General features: G+C 38.4%; 1 protein-coding gene across 8 annotated transcripts in view; it reads left to right on the top strand.

Moving 5' to 3' along the window:
* Ate1 (arginyltransferase 1) overlaps positions 1–18,204 on the top strand; it is a 133,063-nt gene that overhangs the window by 101,549 nt on the left and 13,310 nt on the right. For all 8 annotated transcript variants that reach the window (XM_006976985.4, XM_006976984.4, XM_076553666.1 and 5 more), the window contains one exon: positions 5,059–5,179. In XM_006976985.4, the coding sequence (XP_006977047.1) occupies positions 5,059–5,179 (121 nt within the window). The remainder of the gene's footprint in view (positions 1–5,058; positions 5,180–18,204) is intronic.

Below are 18,204 nucleotides of genomic sequence, written 5' to 3'. Positions count from 1 at the left end.
AGGGTTGTGCTCTTAACCAACACAGGAAGAAAACATTACCATCTTTACCAACAAAAATGAAGAGGCTCTTCCTCAAGTTGCATGTTACCCCCTCCCTCTGTTGTCTTCATTTAGTGAAGCTTAATAGGAAACACCATGCTCTTCTTTGAAAAGAAAACGCAAGGTTTTTAAAAAATAAATGCTTTGAGAGGAAAATTGAAATTGACAGGAGCGGGTAGTTTCTAACTTCGTTGAATAAGAAACCTCTTTAATTTCAGTGACGTTTATAGACCCTGTCATGATAGTGAACTTAGCCTTTCAGCATTTGGGCTTTCTGAAGGGAAAGAAGCTAGTTTTAGACAATACAGGGATGGTAGAGCTGCATCCAGAGTATGAATTCGATAAATACTGATTGACTCCTGCATGTCATATTAGTACATAAATCAGGACACCCACTATGTTTATAAAAAAGAAAGGTGGAATGTGGTGTTAGATTCATTGTTTACTAAACATCAATGATAAGCTCAGGCTGAAAATAAAATCTCTGACCCTGCATTATAACAAGAAGTTAGGTACATATTGACAAAAACCAACAAGAGTGTTGATATGGCCTACAGGTGAAAAATAGTAAGGATTGATGGGCTTCATTGAGAAAAACTTAAAGTAGATAAGACTGAGCTTGGTGGTGAAGGACTGTAATTCCAGCTACTCAAGAGCATGAAACAGGAGGGTTCCAAGTTCAAGGCTTCTCAGTACAATTTAGTGAGACCCTGTTGCATAATAATTTAAAATAATAATAATTTAAAAATAAAGAAAAAAAGAAGGCCAGGATTTTAATGTAGTTCCTTAGTACAGGGTTTGTATAACATGCATAAAGGTCTTGGGTTTAGTCCCTTCTATATGAACATAGGCAACAACAACAACAACAAAAACAGACTAAGAATGACTCAATCCAGAGAGACATTGAGAAGCCCTGAGGTATACACAGGTCTGGCATGTTCCAGGGGCTACAAAGAAACCAGTGTAGCCTAACTGACTTGATGCAGCTGCAGAAAACCAGGATCATCTAGGGCCTTGTAGACTGTGCCACAAGCTTGCTACAGATCAAGCATGCATGGAAATAAAATATGCCTGGCAGTATGAGGAAATAATACACAATTTATTTTTGGGGTTTTTTTGTTTTGTTTTTTGTTTGTTTTTGTTTTTGTTTTCTCTGTGTAGCTTTGCGCCTTTCCTGGAACTCACTTTGTATAGACCAGGCTGGCCTCACACTCACAAAGATCCGCCTGCTTCTGCCTCCCAAGTGCTGGGATTAAAGGCATGTGCCACCATTGCCCGGCTACTATTTATTTTTAACTACATTTTTAAAAGCATTTTGGACAGGGGTTGGGGGCGGGGTGGGATTCATGCATGCCATAGTATGTGTGTAGAAGTCAGAGAACAATTTGTGAAGGTTGGTTGTCTCCTTCCACCATGTGGATTCTAGGATGCACTCAGGCCACCAGGCTTGGTGGTGAGCTCCGTTACCCACTTTCAGGCCTTCCTTTTTTTTTTTTTTTTTTTTTAATATTCTAGATTTTTTTAAACTTGTTTGTTTATTTACTATGTATACAGTGTTCTGCAGGCCAGAAGAGGAGACCATATATCATTACGGATGGTTGTGAACCACCATGTGGGTGCTGGGAATTGAACTCATGATCTCTAGAAGAGCAGTCAATGCTCTTAACTGCTAAGCCATCTCTTCAGGCCCCAGGCCTTCCATTTTTAAATGGATTGCCTATACACTGTGGGAGGGTAAGGCATTGGGGGCTCATGAATCTAAGGTTTATTTAGGATTTGATCGAAATACACAGGGATGATGGCTGTATACCTTTGAAAAAGTAAAGAAACTGGACCCTTTGATAATGGGGGAGATTTTGATAGTTTATGAATCCCATCAGTACGAACATGACAAAATTGATGCTTAAAGCTTGCTAGAATCATTTCTTGTTGCTGCTTCATATCATCAGACACTTTTTTGCCTTTAGAAATTCAGATTTCTAACTAGATATGTCTTAACTGGAGGAAACTGCCTAAGTGCTGTTTGCTGTGTTTCACTGGAAGTAGTAAGATATCAGTTTATTTTTAAGTCTATTATTACTGACAGATTACTGCCATACTTTACATACTCTATCTACATACATGTTGAGTAGGATGTGAAAGTGAGATAGTTTTTTTAATTATTTTATGTTTACCAGTATTTTGCCTGTACATATGTCTCTGCCTGTGGAGGCCAGAGAGGGTGTTGGACCCCCAGAACTAGAGTTGCAGATAACTGTGAGCCACCACATGGGTGCTGGAAATTGAACTTGGGTCCTCTGGAAGAGCAGAAAGTGCTCTTAACCACCAAGTCAGCACTCCAGCCACGATGATGAGATATTTTAACCCCTGGTTATCAAAAATGAATGTAGTTTTTAGGCTGAATTCTGATTACTTTGCTAGACTAACATTTTTTACATAATTTATTTGGTGGCTCTTTGATATGTTGGAAAATCAGACCAATATGGCAATGACCTTCAAATTATGGGCTAAAGCCTGCAAGCGAGAATGCCTTTGTTCATTGCATTGACCAAAACCAAAGCAAACAGTCCCCCTTCCGGAAGACAGTCTTTTCTAATAGATGTGGAGCAGGAAATGTATTCAGCTAGGGTTTGGAGGGTTTGTCCTTGCACAGTGTTTTAGATTTAACGTTTTCTAAATTCTTATTCTATGACAACCTAGTAAAATTGACTGAAATATTATATGGCCATGTTGTAATCTTTCTCATTTTCCAAGTAACCTTAAGCAGTTCCCACTAAAAAGACAATTACTGAGTATTACAGCTCTATTTGGAGTAAAATAGGAACTCTTCTATAGCAACCTGGACTCGACTCACTTCTCTTCTGAACTCTTTGTCACTTTGAAAGAACTCCTCAAAAAGCCGTGGAATAAGCTGTCAAAGATGTTACATTTTCAAAATTCTGAAAGCTCCTACTTCAGAAAGCTGTGGTAACTCACATTTCTCATTTACCCAAAAGTCAGCACCCTAGGAAAGAATTAATCTGCTTTTACTTCATTGTTCAATCTGAATGAGTATACTTAGAGGTTGATTAAATATTTTTTCTTTTGACCCCGGGAAAGTATGTCCAAATCCTTAAGTAATTACATTCTTAATACAAACATCTCTCATTTTTCTTACAATAGGGCACAGGCAGGGTAGCTTTCACATCCCTGTGGTTTTCGTTTGTGTGATGGTGACTCTGAATTCAGCTCTAAACACTTCAGTCACATAACTTAGCCTGCTTAGTTTAGAAAGCACAATATTTCAGAGTAGTTTATTCCATAAAACTGCATTTTTTGATGGCTTGAGAGAATATTTGAAGTATTGAAAAAAGCCTATACTTTGGAGAATAGCGTTTAATTGGCAAATTTGATTTCAAATGATATGAAGAAGTTAAAATGTATTTCTGATATTTTAGTGAGGTAAATGTAGAGCTCTGATATGAGTGGCTATGACCTTCAGAGAAGATTGTGAGAACCCAGGTGCTTTGAGGACTTGTGCCTGACACACACAGTTTCTGTGGACCCAAAGTGGGTGCCCCTTGGTCACTCCAGTGGACTCGTTGCCGGTTCTCTAAAAGCATGGCTTTGTCACTTCTTGTGGCAGTACTGCTGCCTCTCTGAGTCTTAGTCAGGGTTGTTTGATTCAAACCTCGTTCTGGGGGTTTGGTCATGAACCTGTGTGTACATAAGGACTGTACTTAAAGGGAAAGTCCATTATTTCAGCCTTCAGGACTGCGAGTCACGTGAGGTCTAGTTACCCTCACTTCCAATGTTTGCCTTGACTCCACCTCAAGTTAGAGAATAGGGTTGTTTGGACAGTTGGGAGTTTCATTGTTATTTTAACACACTTTTCTCACTAGATATTCTTGGGGATTCTCAAACGTTCTTTCACTACATGAAAATATGCTGTTCAATTTTTATTCATTTTTAAAATCATGTTGGTTGTATTTTTACGCCAGATTGAGAATTCTAGGATAATAAAGCAAAATGGAGAAGATTCTGCAAATAGAGTGATGAGAGATTAGATTTACGAAAAAGTAAAAATAACATGAAATTGGTATTGAAAACTATGTGTCCCTGGTACATGACAAGCCGAGAACTCAGTATATATAGGAATTTAGCAAGGGACACTTTTAGTCAGTAGGGGAAGTGAAGAGTGCTCAAAAATCATGTGGAGGCCATTGAGTAAATACAAGAGAAATTAGGTTGGATTGTTGTTCCTTATATTGAAGTAATTTCTTACACTGGATTGTAAAAAATTTAAAACACTAGATTTTAACTTGTATATCAAATTTGAATTTTAATATTCAGACATTTGGAATTTTGAACAAGTTCAGAGAACATAAAAGCTTTGGTTTTCTGAAAAAATTCACTAATGCTTTTTACAGTTTGTATCATTCTTAATTATATATTATCCATAAATGAATGATTTATTTACTTCAGCAAATATTGTATAGTGTTGCACACTTGAAGTATGTAACTGATCTACATATTTTTCTAAAATAGAATTTTTGAAGTTATATTATTACAGAAGTTTTGTTAGAATTTCTATTTTTTAAGCTTTTTATTGTATATTCACTAGATTGTTAGTAGATGTATATTACTAGCACTTTTTAAAACATTTGCATGGACTGAATATTACCAGCCTTGAGTCTCTAAACTAAAAAATTAGTGACTAAGGACAGTAAAGTTCTACTTTTGAAAACAAGTTTGCTTATATGGCTTTGTATGGTTCTCTAATATATGCAAAGAAGCTTCGCTCTGTTCCTCACTAGCTTTTCAAAGACAACTTCATTTCTTCCAAAGGAGTAAAAGCTTAACTTCTAAATCAGTATAGCCTGCTAAATGTTGATGTGTTAGAGAGCCTTGCATTACATATGTGTTCTCTAAATATGGCAAAGCTTTCCTGTCACCATGCCTTTCCTTGCCCCATGGAGCCTCAGAACTCAGGAGTTAGTGTTTGTAATGTCTGTGCCTTTTGTCTTCACTTCTCTTTAGGGTCAGTATAGACCTTCTGATTTGCTGTGTCCTGAGACGTATGTCTGGGTTCCCATCGAGCAGTGCCTCCCTTCTCTTGACAACTCCAAGTACTGCCGTTTCAACCAGGACCCACAAGCAGGTATGTCTAGAGCAGAGCTCAGCAGGACCTCTTTATCCTTTTTGTGGCTCTTTGTAGTTTTTCATATAGTGTACACTGTGTGCAAATATCACTCTGTGTGTGTGTGTGTGTGTGAGAGAGAGAGAGACAGAGAGAGAGAGAGAGAGAGAGAGAGAGAGAGAGAGAGAGAGAGAGAGAGAGGGAGGGAGGGAGGGAGGGAGGGGGGGGAGGGGGGGGACAAATGGTAAAGAAATGACGTGTGCTCTTGCTGCCTATGTTTTTCCTGTTGGATTAGTTTTCACATGCTTTGAGGGCTGTTGTCTTTATCTTTTATTTTTTAACAATTATCACAATATAAAAATTGTCTACTCCTTTGCTTATTTGACCAATGTAAAGACAGAAATGTTGAGCAGTTGAACTAAGTGAGGTTGTAGAACAGTGTTGTGGGGATAATTATTGCATGAAGTTTTTGTGCTGACACTTTCTTCTTATATCTGGTGTGACTCCTTTTCTACACCGTCTTCCACTCCCTGCCTAGAATAGCCTCCACCACATTTTGTTTACTATTAGTCTCTGTATTAGTATATATAGACACTAAAAGAATAGCCCCAAGTTAAGACCCTGATTTCATCACCAGTAGGTATACTATGTGCTTTTAGGCAATCAAGAAGCTTCCCTGCTTTCAGATTCCTTACTTATTAGGATAAAAATAAAGCTGGGTGGTGGTGGTGCATGCCTTTAATCCCAGCACTCTGGAGGCAGAGCCAGGCGGATCTCTGTGAGTTTGAGGCCAGCCAGGTCTACAGAGTAGATTCCGGGGGGGGGGGGGGGGGGGGGGGGCGGGGCGGGCGGGTGTGTGTGTGTGTGAGAGGTGTGGTTACATATGCCCAGAACCCTAGCAATTGTAAGTTAAAGGCAGGGGAGTCACTCATTCAGGGTCAGCCTTAGCTCTCTTGTGTGTTTGGGGTGAGACTGAGCAACATGAGACCTTGTCTGAAACAAAACAAAAGATAATAATAGGACCTCCATGCTTGATGAAAGTATTGTATGTATGTACAAAAATGCCATAATGTATTGTATACATTTAATATTGTATGTAGTTAATATATGTTAATAAGAATATGGTAAGACCTACCTTACTGAGTTATAACGAGAGGAAAATCAGACACAGTATTAAGAATTGCCCCTGTTGTTTTGGTTTTGTTACCCAAATTAGGATGTTGCATCAGATTTATGCCAGAGGCTTTTGTCGGCATTTATTTTCATTTGTTCTGCCCATTCTCTCTGAGCAAAAAGAAAAAAAAAATTGTGTGTCCTGTTTCCCTCCCTGGAATCTAAGTACCACTCAAAGTGTAAAACACCTCTTGTCTACAGGGCGTCGGACCATGGCTTTTTAAATTGGCACAAGTTTGATGCTCTTGGGATGGCTTATATTATGGCACTGTGTGCAGCTTCCCCAGATTGAAGTCCTTGGGTGTTCCAAATTGTGCTTACTTGCCTTGAGTCTTCCCAGAGTCTGCCACTGAGATGATGCTTGAGCAGACTTCATTAGAATCCAGAAGGAAGGAGGAAATGGAAAGCCCTCCAGAGGGGAATGAGTAAATGGAAGTCAAATGCGAATGAGGGGCTAAGAAAGAAGGGCATTCATTTCTCAGTTCTGAGATGACCAGTTTTTTCTCACCAGTGGGTTGTTGTTGTTTTTGTTTTTTTTTATGAAGTTGGTATATGTAATATATTTTGTTACCTTGAAAAGCTGATATGAAATCATGAGTGAAACAGCTTATCCCTGGTAGTACCTTAGAATCTGAAGAGTGACCACAGGGGCCCAGCTGTCTCATTTTCCAGACACTCTGGCTTCGCCCCAGGTTTTCTAGCCAGAACTTAAATCCCACACCTTAAATTGTTAATCATAATGGGATTATTTCATTCTAAGTTATACTTTACTGATCAAACAGATAATGTTGCTTTAAAACAAACATTGAATTTGTCAGTCAGCTTTGGTGTGAGGTCCATAGCCAAAGGCAGTCGTGTTCAAGAGGAAAGCCCATAATTACCCACTGTCCATGCCTTAGAAAACACTTTCCTCTTTGCCTTCCTCCAGATCAGTAGCTTATGATGAAAGCTGTTGACCATTTTGTTGAATTATTTCATATTCACTAAATAAGAATAGTACTGTGTTCTTAAATTTATTTCTGGCTCTCAAACTTAAGACACAACTTTACTTCCTCTCTTTCTTAAATCTAGTTTAAAGGTTACTTGGAAATACAAGAGACCATAGGTTCTCCATGTTTTGTGAAGTTGAAAAGGTGATTGAGTCATTTCCATGCATGAGAATGAGATGGCCATGCAAGTAAATACTCATTGAGTTTATAGATTTTAAAATGCCTTTCCCAAACAACTGCTAATAAGCATTTTATGGCAAAAACAGTTTGGTCTTGCATTATTTACTGTTCTCAAAAAGACACTTATACTGATGAGTGATGGACACATACATGTTATTTCCTGTGTTCTACTGGGTTCAGTTCCTCAGGGCAGACACTCTAGCTGTTAACTATTCATTGTTTAGAATTCATTCCAGTCTGAATAAACTTCTTTGAGAATAGTGCTTTCAAACAAATGAAGAGCACTTTCCATGTGTTGTGTCTTTGGAACTTTGAAGAGGATATTGTATAGTTTTATCAATATTGAATATCACAATCCAGACACTATTTGAAATCACATTTATGTCCTGTGGTTTTAGGAAATTAAAATGCAGTTACATGCTGGAATATATTGAACCTGCTGTGAAACATGGTCATTGGAGGTTTAAATGGCAAACTGTGAGAGACTCTCCTCCTCTCTGGGGCCACTTTTACTTTTACATGACCCAAACTCTGACTCAGAAAAAAACACAGTGCCTGATGTGAGTAATATTGCTAGCCGGCCTGTTTTTTAATCACCAAGTGTTTTTTCTCACCCAGATGTTCTGTGGTTCAAGTGCCTCCAGAAGGTGCCTCAGCTGATGTCATTATGCTCTGTAAAAGTGGTTTCAAGGTCCATCAGTGGTCCCTCATCTCAGAAATCTCATGTTCTCCACCCTCCATTGCTGTCAGACTGAAATACCCATCCCCAGTACTCTTGTCAGCCTCTGCTCCCCACCTCTTCCTCCTCATCTTGGGTTTTATGAGTGTTTCATTCTCTAGCCTGTGTAGCAAACCCTTTGTTTGTTTTTACTGTCTTATGGTACTATGTGGGCAAGAGTTGACTGTAACTTCTAGCAACTCTAAAGAAACTCTCTTGTTGTAGACAGGTATTTTGTTTCCAGTTTACAACTTATACCTATTCCAGTGAAATAAGTTTAGAAGCTTCTCAAATAACTTTTAAGGAAAATAATGTCCCATTGTTTTTAAAATTAGGAATTGGTTATACATAGACTTAAAATAACCCAGTACCACAGTTACACTTTGCTTTCTTAAGTATTTATATATTATTATTGTGTGTGTATGATATGTATATGAGGTACAAATACCAAGGCATGTGTGTAGGTCAGTGACCAACTTTACAGAGCCAGTTCTGTGTCCCTTATTAGATGGACTCAGGGAATGAACTCACTCAGGATCAGGCTTTCCTGGCAAGCCCTTTACCAGCCAAACCATTGCACTATCCCATATTTTACCTTTTTTCCTTAAATCATTCCTTTAAAAATATTTTCTGGGAGCCTTTGTGGAATTTGGCTCAGATGTGGAGTGAACATGTCACTCAGTGACAGAATGCTTGCCCAGCACGCACAAGGCTCTGGGGTTAATCAGGGAAGGGAACTAAGAGCTAGAGTCAGAGGATGCAGTCTTTGCTTCCACAGCAGAGAAAATGTCTCATGCCCTCCACTGCTCCCCCCCCCCCCCCCGAATGGATCTGTGGATACTTCATACAGTAGAATAAGGGTCATGTGTCATGCTTCTGTGGTTGCTTGTGTTACTTTTCTTTTGATTAGATAAAAGTCATTTTTTGTAAGGTAAAAACTACTTGGCTGTTAATTTGACCATTAAGAAAACAAATACCACAGGGGGAGCGTGAGAAAAAAAGAAAACAAATACTACTCTTACATGGCAGGCATTATCTTAACATAGACAGTTCGTTCGCACACATACTTTGTTGAAACTTTAGCCAGTATTTTGGAGTTGATTTTTAAGCCTTGATAAACTGATTTGACTCACAGTGTTGAGCAGACAATTTGGTATTACTCAAGGGTTTACAATCCTTGTTTCAGTGTTTTTTAGAGTGAAACTTAGTATTGAGCATATACCATTTCTCAAGTATGTATTATTTCACCATCCTGTTTCCCCCCCGTGTTACTCATTTTATCCTCAAACGTAACATTTTATATCTACTGTTCAATGTTTGTTGCAAAATACGGGCAAAATTCATTTTTGTCAAAGGGTGAAAATACATTTTATACCAGTTGTGCTCTGTACTTTTCAAGTACTTATTTTTATTTTTATTTCTGTTTTCACTTATAATTACAGTAATGTAAACCCTTTTACCATAGAGTAGTCTAAAGTTGGCTTGGTTCTGTGCAGACTTTGAAATGTTGTCAAGAAATTTTCTAATTTGTCTCTAATGTGACCAAGCCATATATCATTGCTTTTGAACTTAAATTTGCTATGAAAACAATGATACTTACTTTGGACCAAGTGCTTCGTGCATTTTCCTGGGGTAGACTGTTTCTAGAACATCTTAACTCTTCCCAGAGTGGCTGGAAATCTAAACTAATATGAAGAACCTTTATACTAGTGTGGCCCCCTGAAGCTCCAATTTGTGTTATTTTACGTTATTTCAAAGGGGACCTCTTTTCTTTTTACTCTGTTCTTTTTTCTTCCTGGCATGGTTCCCTGACATTTTTCCTACACTTCTGTAGTTCTCTAGCATATGTCCAGAGAAAACCCAGCCTCACTCAGATCTTGAGGGTCTGTGGAGCAGCCAGCCCAGAAAGTCTCTCTCCTGTATTCACTGATTTGTATCTGTAGGCCTGGCATCACTTCCTGGACACTATTTATGCTCCTTCAGAAGAATATACGAGCCAACATGTCCTCGTAATCTCTAGGAAACAATGCCTAACAAGAAAGCAAACTTACTAAAACTTCCTTAGGGCCCCCAGAATCCTCTGCAGTGATCATTCTGACAGAGGAAGAACTGTCCTAATAGGTGCAGGGTCGATTGCTGTTCTTTGAGGACTTCTGAGGATAAAATTGGGGTTTTTTTAAGAATAGTAACTTTCTTTAAAAACAATTTGTGTGTGTGTGTGTGTGTGTGTCCCCCCCACAATATGGGTGTAGCTCACCTATCTTGTGTGTTCCAGGGATTGAATATAGGTTGTCAGTATTGATAAGAAGCAATAAGTACCTTCTTACTCAATAAGCCATGTCAGTGGCTCCCAGATAGTTTTAAAAAAGTTTTGATGCCAGCCTAACTACTCAAAGTTATAAAATGAGTGGTATTGCTTGAAGAATAGTTAATAAACAAATATTCTTTATTGTCGGTAGCAATGGTAGTGATTAGATATAGCCAGCTGGAGGTAGAACCAGTTGTACCAGACTACATGTTATAAAGGAAATAGGCATCAAAGCAAGAAAATAACCTGGATATTTGGTTCAAATAATTGGTAAGTCTGGGGAACTTGTGTTAATATGGAAAAAATAGACTGTTACGTTTTGTGAACAAGATTTGTTAGAAACATAGGTGAATTCATTTTTGTCTTTCTACAATGTCAGAATTTATGGGTGACAACTAATTGACAAGATTTCAGTGGCAGCATTGTGCCAGATTCTCCCACTTTCCTTATGACCATGGCCAAGGCCAACACAGGCTCTTTTAGTACAATCTTAATTACTAATATTAACAGACAACAGTAGATTTATTTATCTACCCACCCACCCACCCACCCATTCATCCATCCATCCATGAATGACTGGAAAATGTTAAGAGACTGTAGCAGAGTTCAAGATGTTTCAGAAGACCCAAGGTGCAGATTCTGAGGAATAAAATAATCAGAAGAAGGTCTTTGGAGAGGCAGCTATGGCTGCTGTCATAGAGTCCAGCGGTAAGGCTGGAGTTGAGCTAGAGAGTTGAGTCCACCTGCAGAGGCAAAAGGTAAGACCAGGTCAGCTGAGTGACTGGATGGATTAGGACCGCAAGTCTATACGTGGAAAAAAGAAGATAGACAGATAGCAAGCAATTCAAGTAAATTGCATCAACAGCAGGGTTGAGCCAAGCTGAGGCCTCTGGGACAGTCTGAAGTTGTCTATCTCATCTTTGATGAACTCACCAAGTGTTGAGATGACAGGTTGGTGGCTGCTGTCACCATCAGTGTTATGTATACACCTCTTTATGGAATACAGGTGAGGAAGTTATAACACGCTTTCCTTGGTCTGGTGTGTCCCATAGGTTCTTAGACCTGATTTTTTTGATGTAATTTTACAGATAGTGCTGTCCATCTGTCCATTCTGCCCCTCAGAAAGGAGCTGCTGTAAAATCGAGTCTGTCAGGGCAAGACATAGTCTGCAGAGCCACTGCTTCACGTTGTATTGTATAAGGTGTGAGCATCCCTGAGTTTGGGGATTTGTGTGGAGTCCTAGAACAAAATTCTGTAGCTGAAGTTTTCCTTTGTCTCAGCCTGCCGGCAGTCTGGAAAAATCTCTCCCACTCGCATCCCCCAAGTAATCACACAGAGGCTTATATCAATTAAAACTACTCAGCCATTAGCTCAGGCTTCCTATTGACTAGCTCTTACACTTAAACTCAGCCCATTTCTGTTAATCCATATGTCGCCACGTATTCCGTGTTCTTACCTGTGTGTCGTTACATGCTGTTCCCTGGAGGGCGGGCTGGTGTCTCCTGACTCAGCCTTCCTCTTCCCAGAATTCTTATCTACTTATCCCACCTATATTTCCTGCCTGGCTACTGGCCAATCAGCATTTATTACACCAGTGTACAAAAGCATTATCCCAGAGCAACGTTCTATATGTTGAGGCATGGTAAGTGGGACTCCCAACCTTAAATCAGAGACCAAATCGCCCTAGTTTGCTTAGTTTGTGTTGTCCTTTAGTGAGGACTCTAGGAAACAACAGCAAAGGTCTTCCTATAATATTTGCATATTTGACAAAACGTAAGCTCTTACTGCTTGTATTTTTTATTTTAAAATGTCAATACTCAGGCATATTAAGGTAAACTTTGCCAATGACTAAGTTTTGAAGATTGTTTCAAAGCCAGTCGTCGCAGGGAATTTGAAAGCAGATTATTGCATGTTTGTCAACTTGTTTTCATTGAGTAAGCTTGCACATGCCAGCATGCATGTACAGTACATGATCTGAGTTTGAGTTAAAGGTCAATCCAAGGAGATAAGCAACAATGTATAGAGGTCGGACACAGAAAAAAAAAATGCAAACTGATGCAGCATGTTCCTTGGTGTCAGAAGGGGACCATGTGACTTTTATCATCCATGTAACTGGATTCTGAAGAAAAACAAGTGAAGAGAGTAAAGGCTGTTTTATTTATGTGTTGCGTCCATCACAGCTCTGGAGACAGACCTGATTAGGGCATTGAGAAATGAAGAAAAAACAGGTAGATGGACACATTAACAGAAAAGCTGGAATCAGATGGACTGGGTTCTCTGCTAGAGAAACCACAGCATCCCAGAAGCTCAGAATGTTTATTATATGGAGTTGAACAGAAAGGTAGGGTTATTACATACAGATAAACAATGAGGTAGGGTTTATGGTATACATGACTCAGACTTGACTCACTCAGGTCTTCCTCTGCTCCCTACATTCATGAAATTGGAGTACATCAAGGTGTCTGAGAAGTGATGAAACATGAAAAAATATGGAGGACAGGTGGGAAGAGTAGCCTTGGATAAGAACAAACTACCTTTTGGGATGAGAGGTAGGGAGAGTGCTGTGAGGGTGAGGGTGAGGGTGAGGGTGCTGTGGAGGCCTAGAACTACTTTCCCTGTGTCTTTCTCTTACTAGTGCAGTGGGTGCTGGGAACACAGCAGGACAAGAGATTTGAGTAGACGTGTTGAGGTAGCTGCTGAAAAGAGTGGGAGACAGCGCTGACTTCCAGGCCTTGCTAAGACTGGTCTTCTTGGAATTCTGTAGGTGTAGTAGTTCTTCTTCCACAGTTTGTAATAATGGTGAAGAATTGGAGGCCTCTGAGAACTACGTCTGTGGGTTAACTGAACAAGCTAGAGAGTCAGGAATGGTGTTCAGACAAGTACTTGGTTTTCTGATTTAGAAACATGACAAATTTGACATTGGGATTGGGAATGTAATATAGAATTAATGTGACAGTCATTGAAGAAGATTCTGAAGTAGTCACATTGGTGAAAGCTCAGAATGTCTGAGATTTTCATTCTGGGTACCATTTAACTAAATGACCCAAATGAAGCTCCTTTTCATTTACCAAATAGCTGTGATGCTCACAAGTCCGAATGAAGGTAAATGTATAGAGTGCATGTATTAATAGAAAAACACCAATGTAAGCTTTTAGAAAAAGAGAATTTGAATTGATGGTGATCAGCCGGGCATCTATCTTAGTGTTTTTTAAAGTTCTCCCTAGTGCACATATTTGTGCATGTGTTGCTAGAGAACTGGAAAGTAGCTTGAGCCTTCCACCTGGGGTTAGATGTGCCTCTTCTAGAATGCAACTTCTTAAACTTTGGAGTGCCAACCCTATGTTAGGTCACATAACTGAATGTGGAGGCTATAAATATTCTGGCAAAAATAAAAGGTTTCCTAACGTACCAGGTCCAAAAATTAGTTCAAAAATCAGACAAGTGGAGGTGGTTTTGGAATGCTGATCCATGTGTATTGCAGGACTTCATCACAGCCTTTGCTCTGAACAGGGTATGCTGAGCTCTGATTTGAGACTACTGTAGGTTATGAATTGCAGTTTTTTTATATGCAGAGTTTTCTGTTCTTACAAAAATTTATTTCATTAAGGAAAATAAAGTCTTCACATTTTCCTATCATTATTCCTCATTACTGTTGCTTAAGCTTTGCAGTCAATCAGTAAGTGAAGTGTTCAGTGTAGTCTAAGACTCAGAATGAATGTTTGAGATAGTAGATAGCTTACCACAAACTTTTAACTTGTTAGCTTTAGGCCAGGAAGGAATGTATTTATTCCTTATTTGGGGCATTCAACTGCTCTTCTAGTTCATTTCTGCCTCCTCGGAAATCTTCCTCCTTATCCAATTCTGTGACTCCGTGCCTATCTAACAACAACTATGGAGAGATTTAAAATTGAAACAAGTTTCAAGAAGTGAATTTACTCTCACTAGATATAATGTGCTGTTGATAAGAATGACTTTAATTTATAGGAAAGTGGATTCAAAGATTTCCTCTAGTTTAAAAATATAGTATTCAGCTCATTAAGGTAGCAGTCTATTAAAGAAACATTTGTCCCATTTGCCAAATCTGAATGCAGATTTTACAAATCGTATTTTCAATGTATAAGGCTTTCAAATTTTAGCAATTGTTGAAATAAAAAAGACTTTTGAATAACATTTGATTGCATTACAAGACACTAATTCAATTTTTAACATTTAAAATTTTTATAAATGTATTCAATTTCCCACTTAATTCAATTATCTGACAAAGTATTCTTATAAACTTAATTCAATTTGTGGACACAATGAACTAAATATTTACTTAGTTTGAAATCACAGTATAAATCAATTATTTAAACATTTCCTGTTGAAGTAATAAATCATTGTTTATATAAAAAAATCTTCAGGAGTCCACTGTATAACTACTGGAATTAATAACTGAATTACACAAGATTGTAGCTTATAAAATTAATATACAGAAGTCAATTGTATTAGCAGCAAACAAAAATGAATTATAAAAGAATCCTCTTAGAATAACAAAAGAATATTCATTATTTAGAATTACATGTATCAAAAGACACTCAGGACCCACTACATTGAGAACTACAAAGCATTGCTTAGAGAACTAAACATGTTCTGAGTCTTGAAGACTCAGTGTTGTTAACATGACAAATGAAGTCTTGAGTAGTTCCTATTGTTGCTCTAATAGCCCAGTTCTAGCTAATAGTATTAATATATTATAGTCTTGCATTCATCAACACATTCATGTGTTTATTCTCATCAACATTTTCATAATGCTTCTACCAGGTTAAAGCCTATTTACAGTGACTTTCCAGTGGTCTCCATATCCCAAAGGAGGTGGTTGTATTGTTCATGACCAAGTGCTTCCCTGTCTAATTATTTGGTCAGCCCAGGGAAGCCTGCATTTGTTAAGCCCATGAGCTCATGTCTTGACCATTGTTTACATTCCTTTAACTCTTAAGATTATGTTCATTCTCATCTAACTTTAAAGAGATTTGAATCTGACAGAATCCTACATTGTATCATACTCATAAAATTACTCAAATTTTAGTTATTCAAATTCTGTTTGAATTTCAAGTTCCTCTCATTACATTTTTTGTTAATAACTTCCAAACTTACTTTATTCACATTCACATTGCTTATTCCTAATACCTAACCATTGCTCTGCAATAGTAGGTAACTACTAGCTCATGGAGTCTTGTTAATTTAGTGTGTTAGCTAGAAACCCAAAGATAGGTTCTTTGATTTGCCAAGTGATGGATACTGTCTGTATTATGCTTACTTTTCCAAGCTTTGGACCTGAAAGTTGATTGTAAGACTGATGAAGGTCCTGTGACCATTTTGATTGACAGCTTGTGGACAGCTGCAGACCGGATAGTAGAGTTTGTATAGTAAAATTCAAGTGTTTGAAATAGTGGTCCCATTCATCAGAAGCTCAAAATGTGGCTGTAGGCAAGCAAAAGGACAGGTTAAAAGGTTTCTCTGTATTTAATAGTAAAATCATACTTTTCTGAGATTTTTTTTAAATTACTAGTAGGCCTGTTTGTCTTTTAGTTTTGTAAAGATCCTGTTTGTATATTTTAATTAGTCTTAAATTTTTCTGCATGTATTTTCTGTGTGTGTGTGTGTGTGTGTGTGTGCGCGCCCCAAAGGGTGACATCAAATATTTTTCTTAGTCAGTATCCATCTTTGTGTTTGAGACAAGAGCCCTCCTGCACCTGGAGTTCCGCAGTTCGCTTAGACTGGCTGGCAAAGACCCACAGGAGCTGCCCTACCGCAGCTTCCCCAGCCTTGTGATCACAGACAGACACACACTATACTTTGCCTCTTATGTGAGTACTGGGGATCTGAACTCATCCTGATAGTTGCCTGGCAAGCATTTTACCAGCTAAACTATCTCCCAACTGTACGTTTAAAAAACATTTGTGTGTCTATTATGGCTTCTACTTTAGTGTTTTAATGGGATTCCTGAGTGTGTGAATGTGTGAACAAGTGGGTCTGTTTCTTGTGCCTTCTTTTTTTTTAGTTTTATATTACATGTATGAGTACTCTGTCTGCTTGTACAACTTTATGCCAGAAGTGGGCATCAGATCCCACTATAGATGGTTGTGAGCCACCATGTGGGTGCTGGGAATTGAACTCAGGTCCTCTGGAAGAGCAGCCAGTACTGTTAACCTCTGAGCCATCTCTCCAGCCTTTTCTTGTGCCTTCTATTGGGCTAGTTTCTTTCTGTTTGTTTTGCCCAATTCTGATGTATTAGTGTTTTTCTGTTTCATTTTATTATTTAATAAGAGAAAATATTTTTACTCTAGTAAACATTATTTTAACGTGTTAGGGAAGTTTTAAGTAAATTTTATGGGGGAATTTGTTCTCTTTTGGTTTACTTCTTTCATTCAGTAGTCTGAGCATTGGTGTGGAGAACTCTTGAATTGTGGATTTGCAGTTCCAGCTCTTTTTTCTTAGGGAAGAAGGAAATTCTATTTCCTCCAAAGTGTAATTTGTGACGTGCTGCTGTGGAATCTGTGATGCACATGTCAGCTCCCCAGCTGCCTCTTCTGCTGTGGACCAGCCTTTACATTCCACAGTAAAATGTTGCTTACATGCGAGCTCTGATTTGCATTTTAAATTAATATCACCTAATTCCCCAAACCTGAATTGAACCATTTTTTTTTCAGGTTATTGACTGCTTAATTATTTGATCTTGACCTGTGTAACTTACAAGTTTGGGAGTATTAGACAGGTGAAGACATTAGGTAGCTATCTTGTGTGGACTAACTATAGGCATGTTTATTATTTGAACAAGTTCATTTGCTGTTTAAAATGTGTGTTTAAAAGTTTCACTATGAACTGTAGTTGTAGCATCTCCTTCTTGAAATACTTTATTAAATCTGTTGTTGTGAATCCTTCGATAAAAACAAAGGTTCTTGTGCAGCACACCTCATTTTTTAAATTAGGAGTTTCAAGCATGTTTTCTTAAAGCATTCTAGCTGCACTCAGGAAGCAAGCAAAAGAAGGAGCCTTTCAGTTCATTTGTACTTTTTGGATGGGCCAGTGGTACTAGAGTTTGCTTTTGGACATAGTTCTGGCTTTAAACTGCAAACTACAGAGTTTTCTTTTATATAACTCCACACTTTCAAAGCATGTCTGAAAACAAATAGTGCTTTTGGAGAAATTTTTTTAAAGGAGGAAGGGGAACACAGAAAGCCATTGCTTTGTAGCTCAGTTGTTTCACTGTTACACTACTTCCTTTGCTTTTCAAAGTCTTGTAGGAGAACTGCTTTTCTCTTTTCAAGAGTTTAACAGGAGCATCTGTGTGAAAGTGAGCAGCCTTGCTGTCTGGAAGGACCCTTTGTGTCTGTAGACTCCTGTTGCTGTTTGAGACTTACAAGGTTTTGATAAGGGAAGAGTTCGGAAAGATTAAACATTGAGAAACTGGAATTTAGAAAGTCTTGACTTTGGAAGACTTGTGAGCCCTGTAGAAGCTGAGCTTTGTGAGCACACAGCTGCTTTTAACTAAGCTCATGTTGTCCACCTCAACTGATGTGGCTGCTGCTTCGCTGTGTATTTAAGACAAGAAGCTTAGAAGGCCTGTTGCACCTTCTCATTGTGAAAACCTTTTGCTTCAAAGTGGGTATTGAAAAGTGCAAAGTGTAAAGTAAAAATG

Source organism: Peromyscus maniculatus, chromosome 1, assembly GCF_049852395.1.
Source record: "Peromyscus maniculatus bairdii isolate BWxNUB_F1_BW_parent chromosome 1, HU_Pman_BW_mat_3.1, whole genome shotgun sequence".
NCBI classification, from domain to species: domain Eukaryota; kingdom Metazoa; phylum Chordata; class Mammalia; order Rodentia; family Cricetidae; genus Peromyscus; species Peromyscus maniculatus.
The sequence above is the reverse complement of the archived record's forward strand: the minus strand, read 5'-3'. Positions and strand labels throughout refer to the sequence as shown.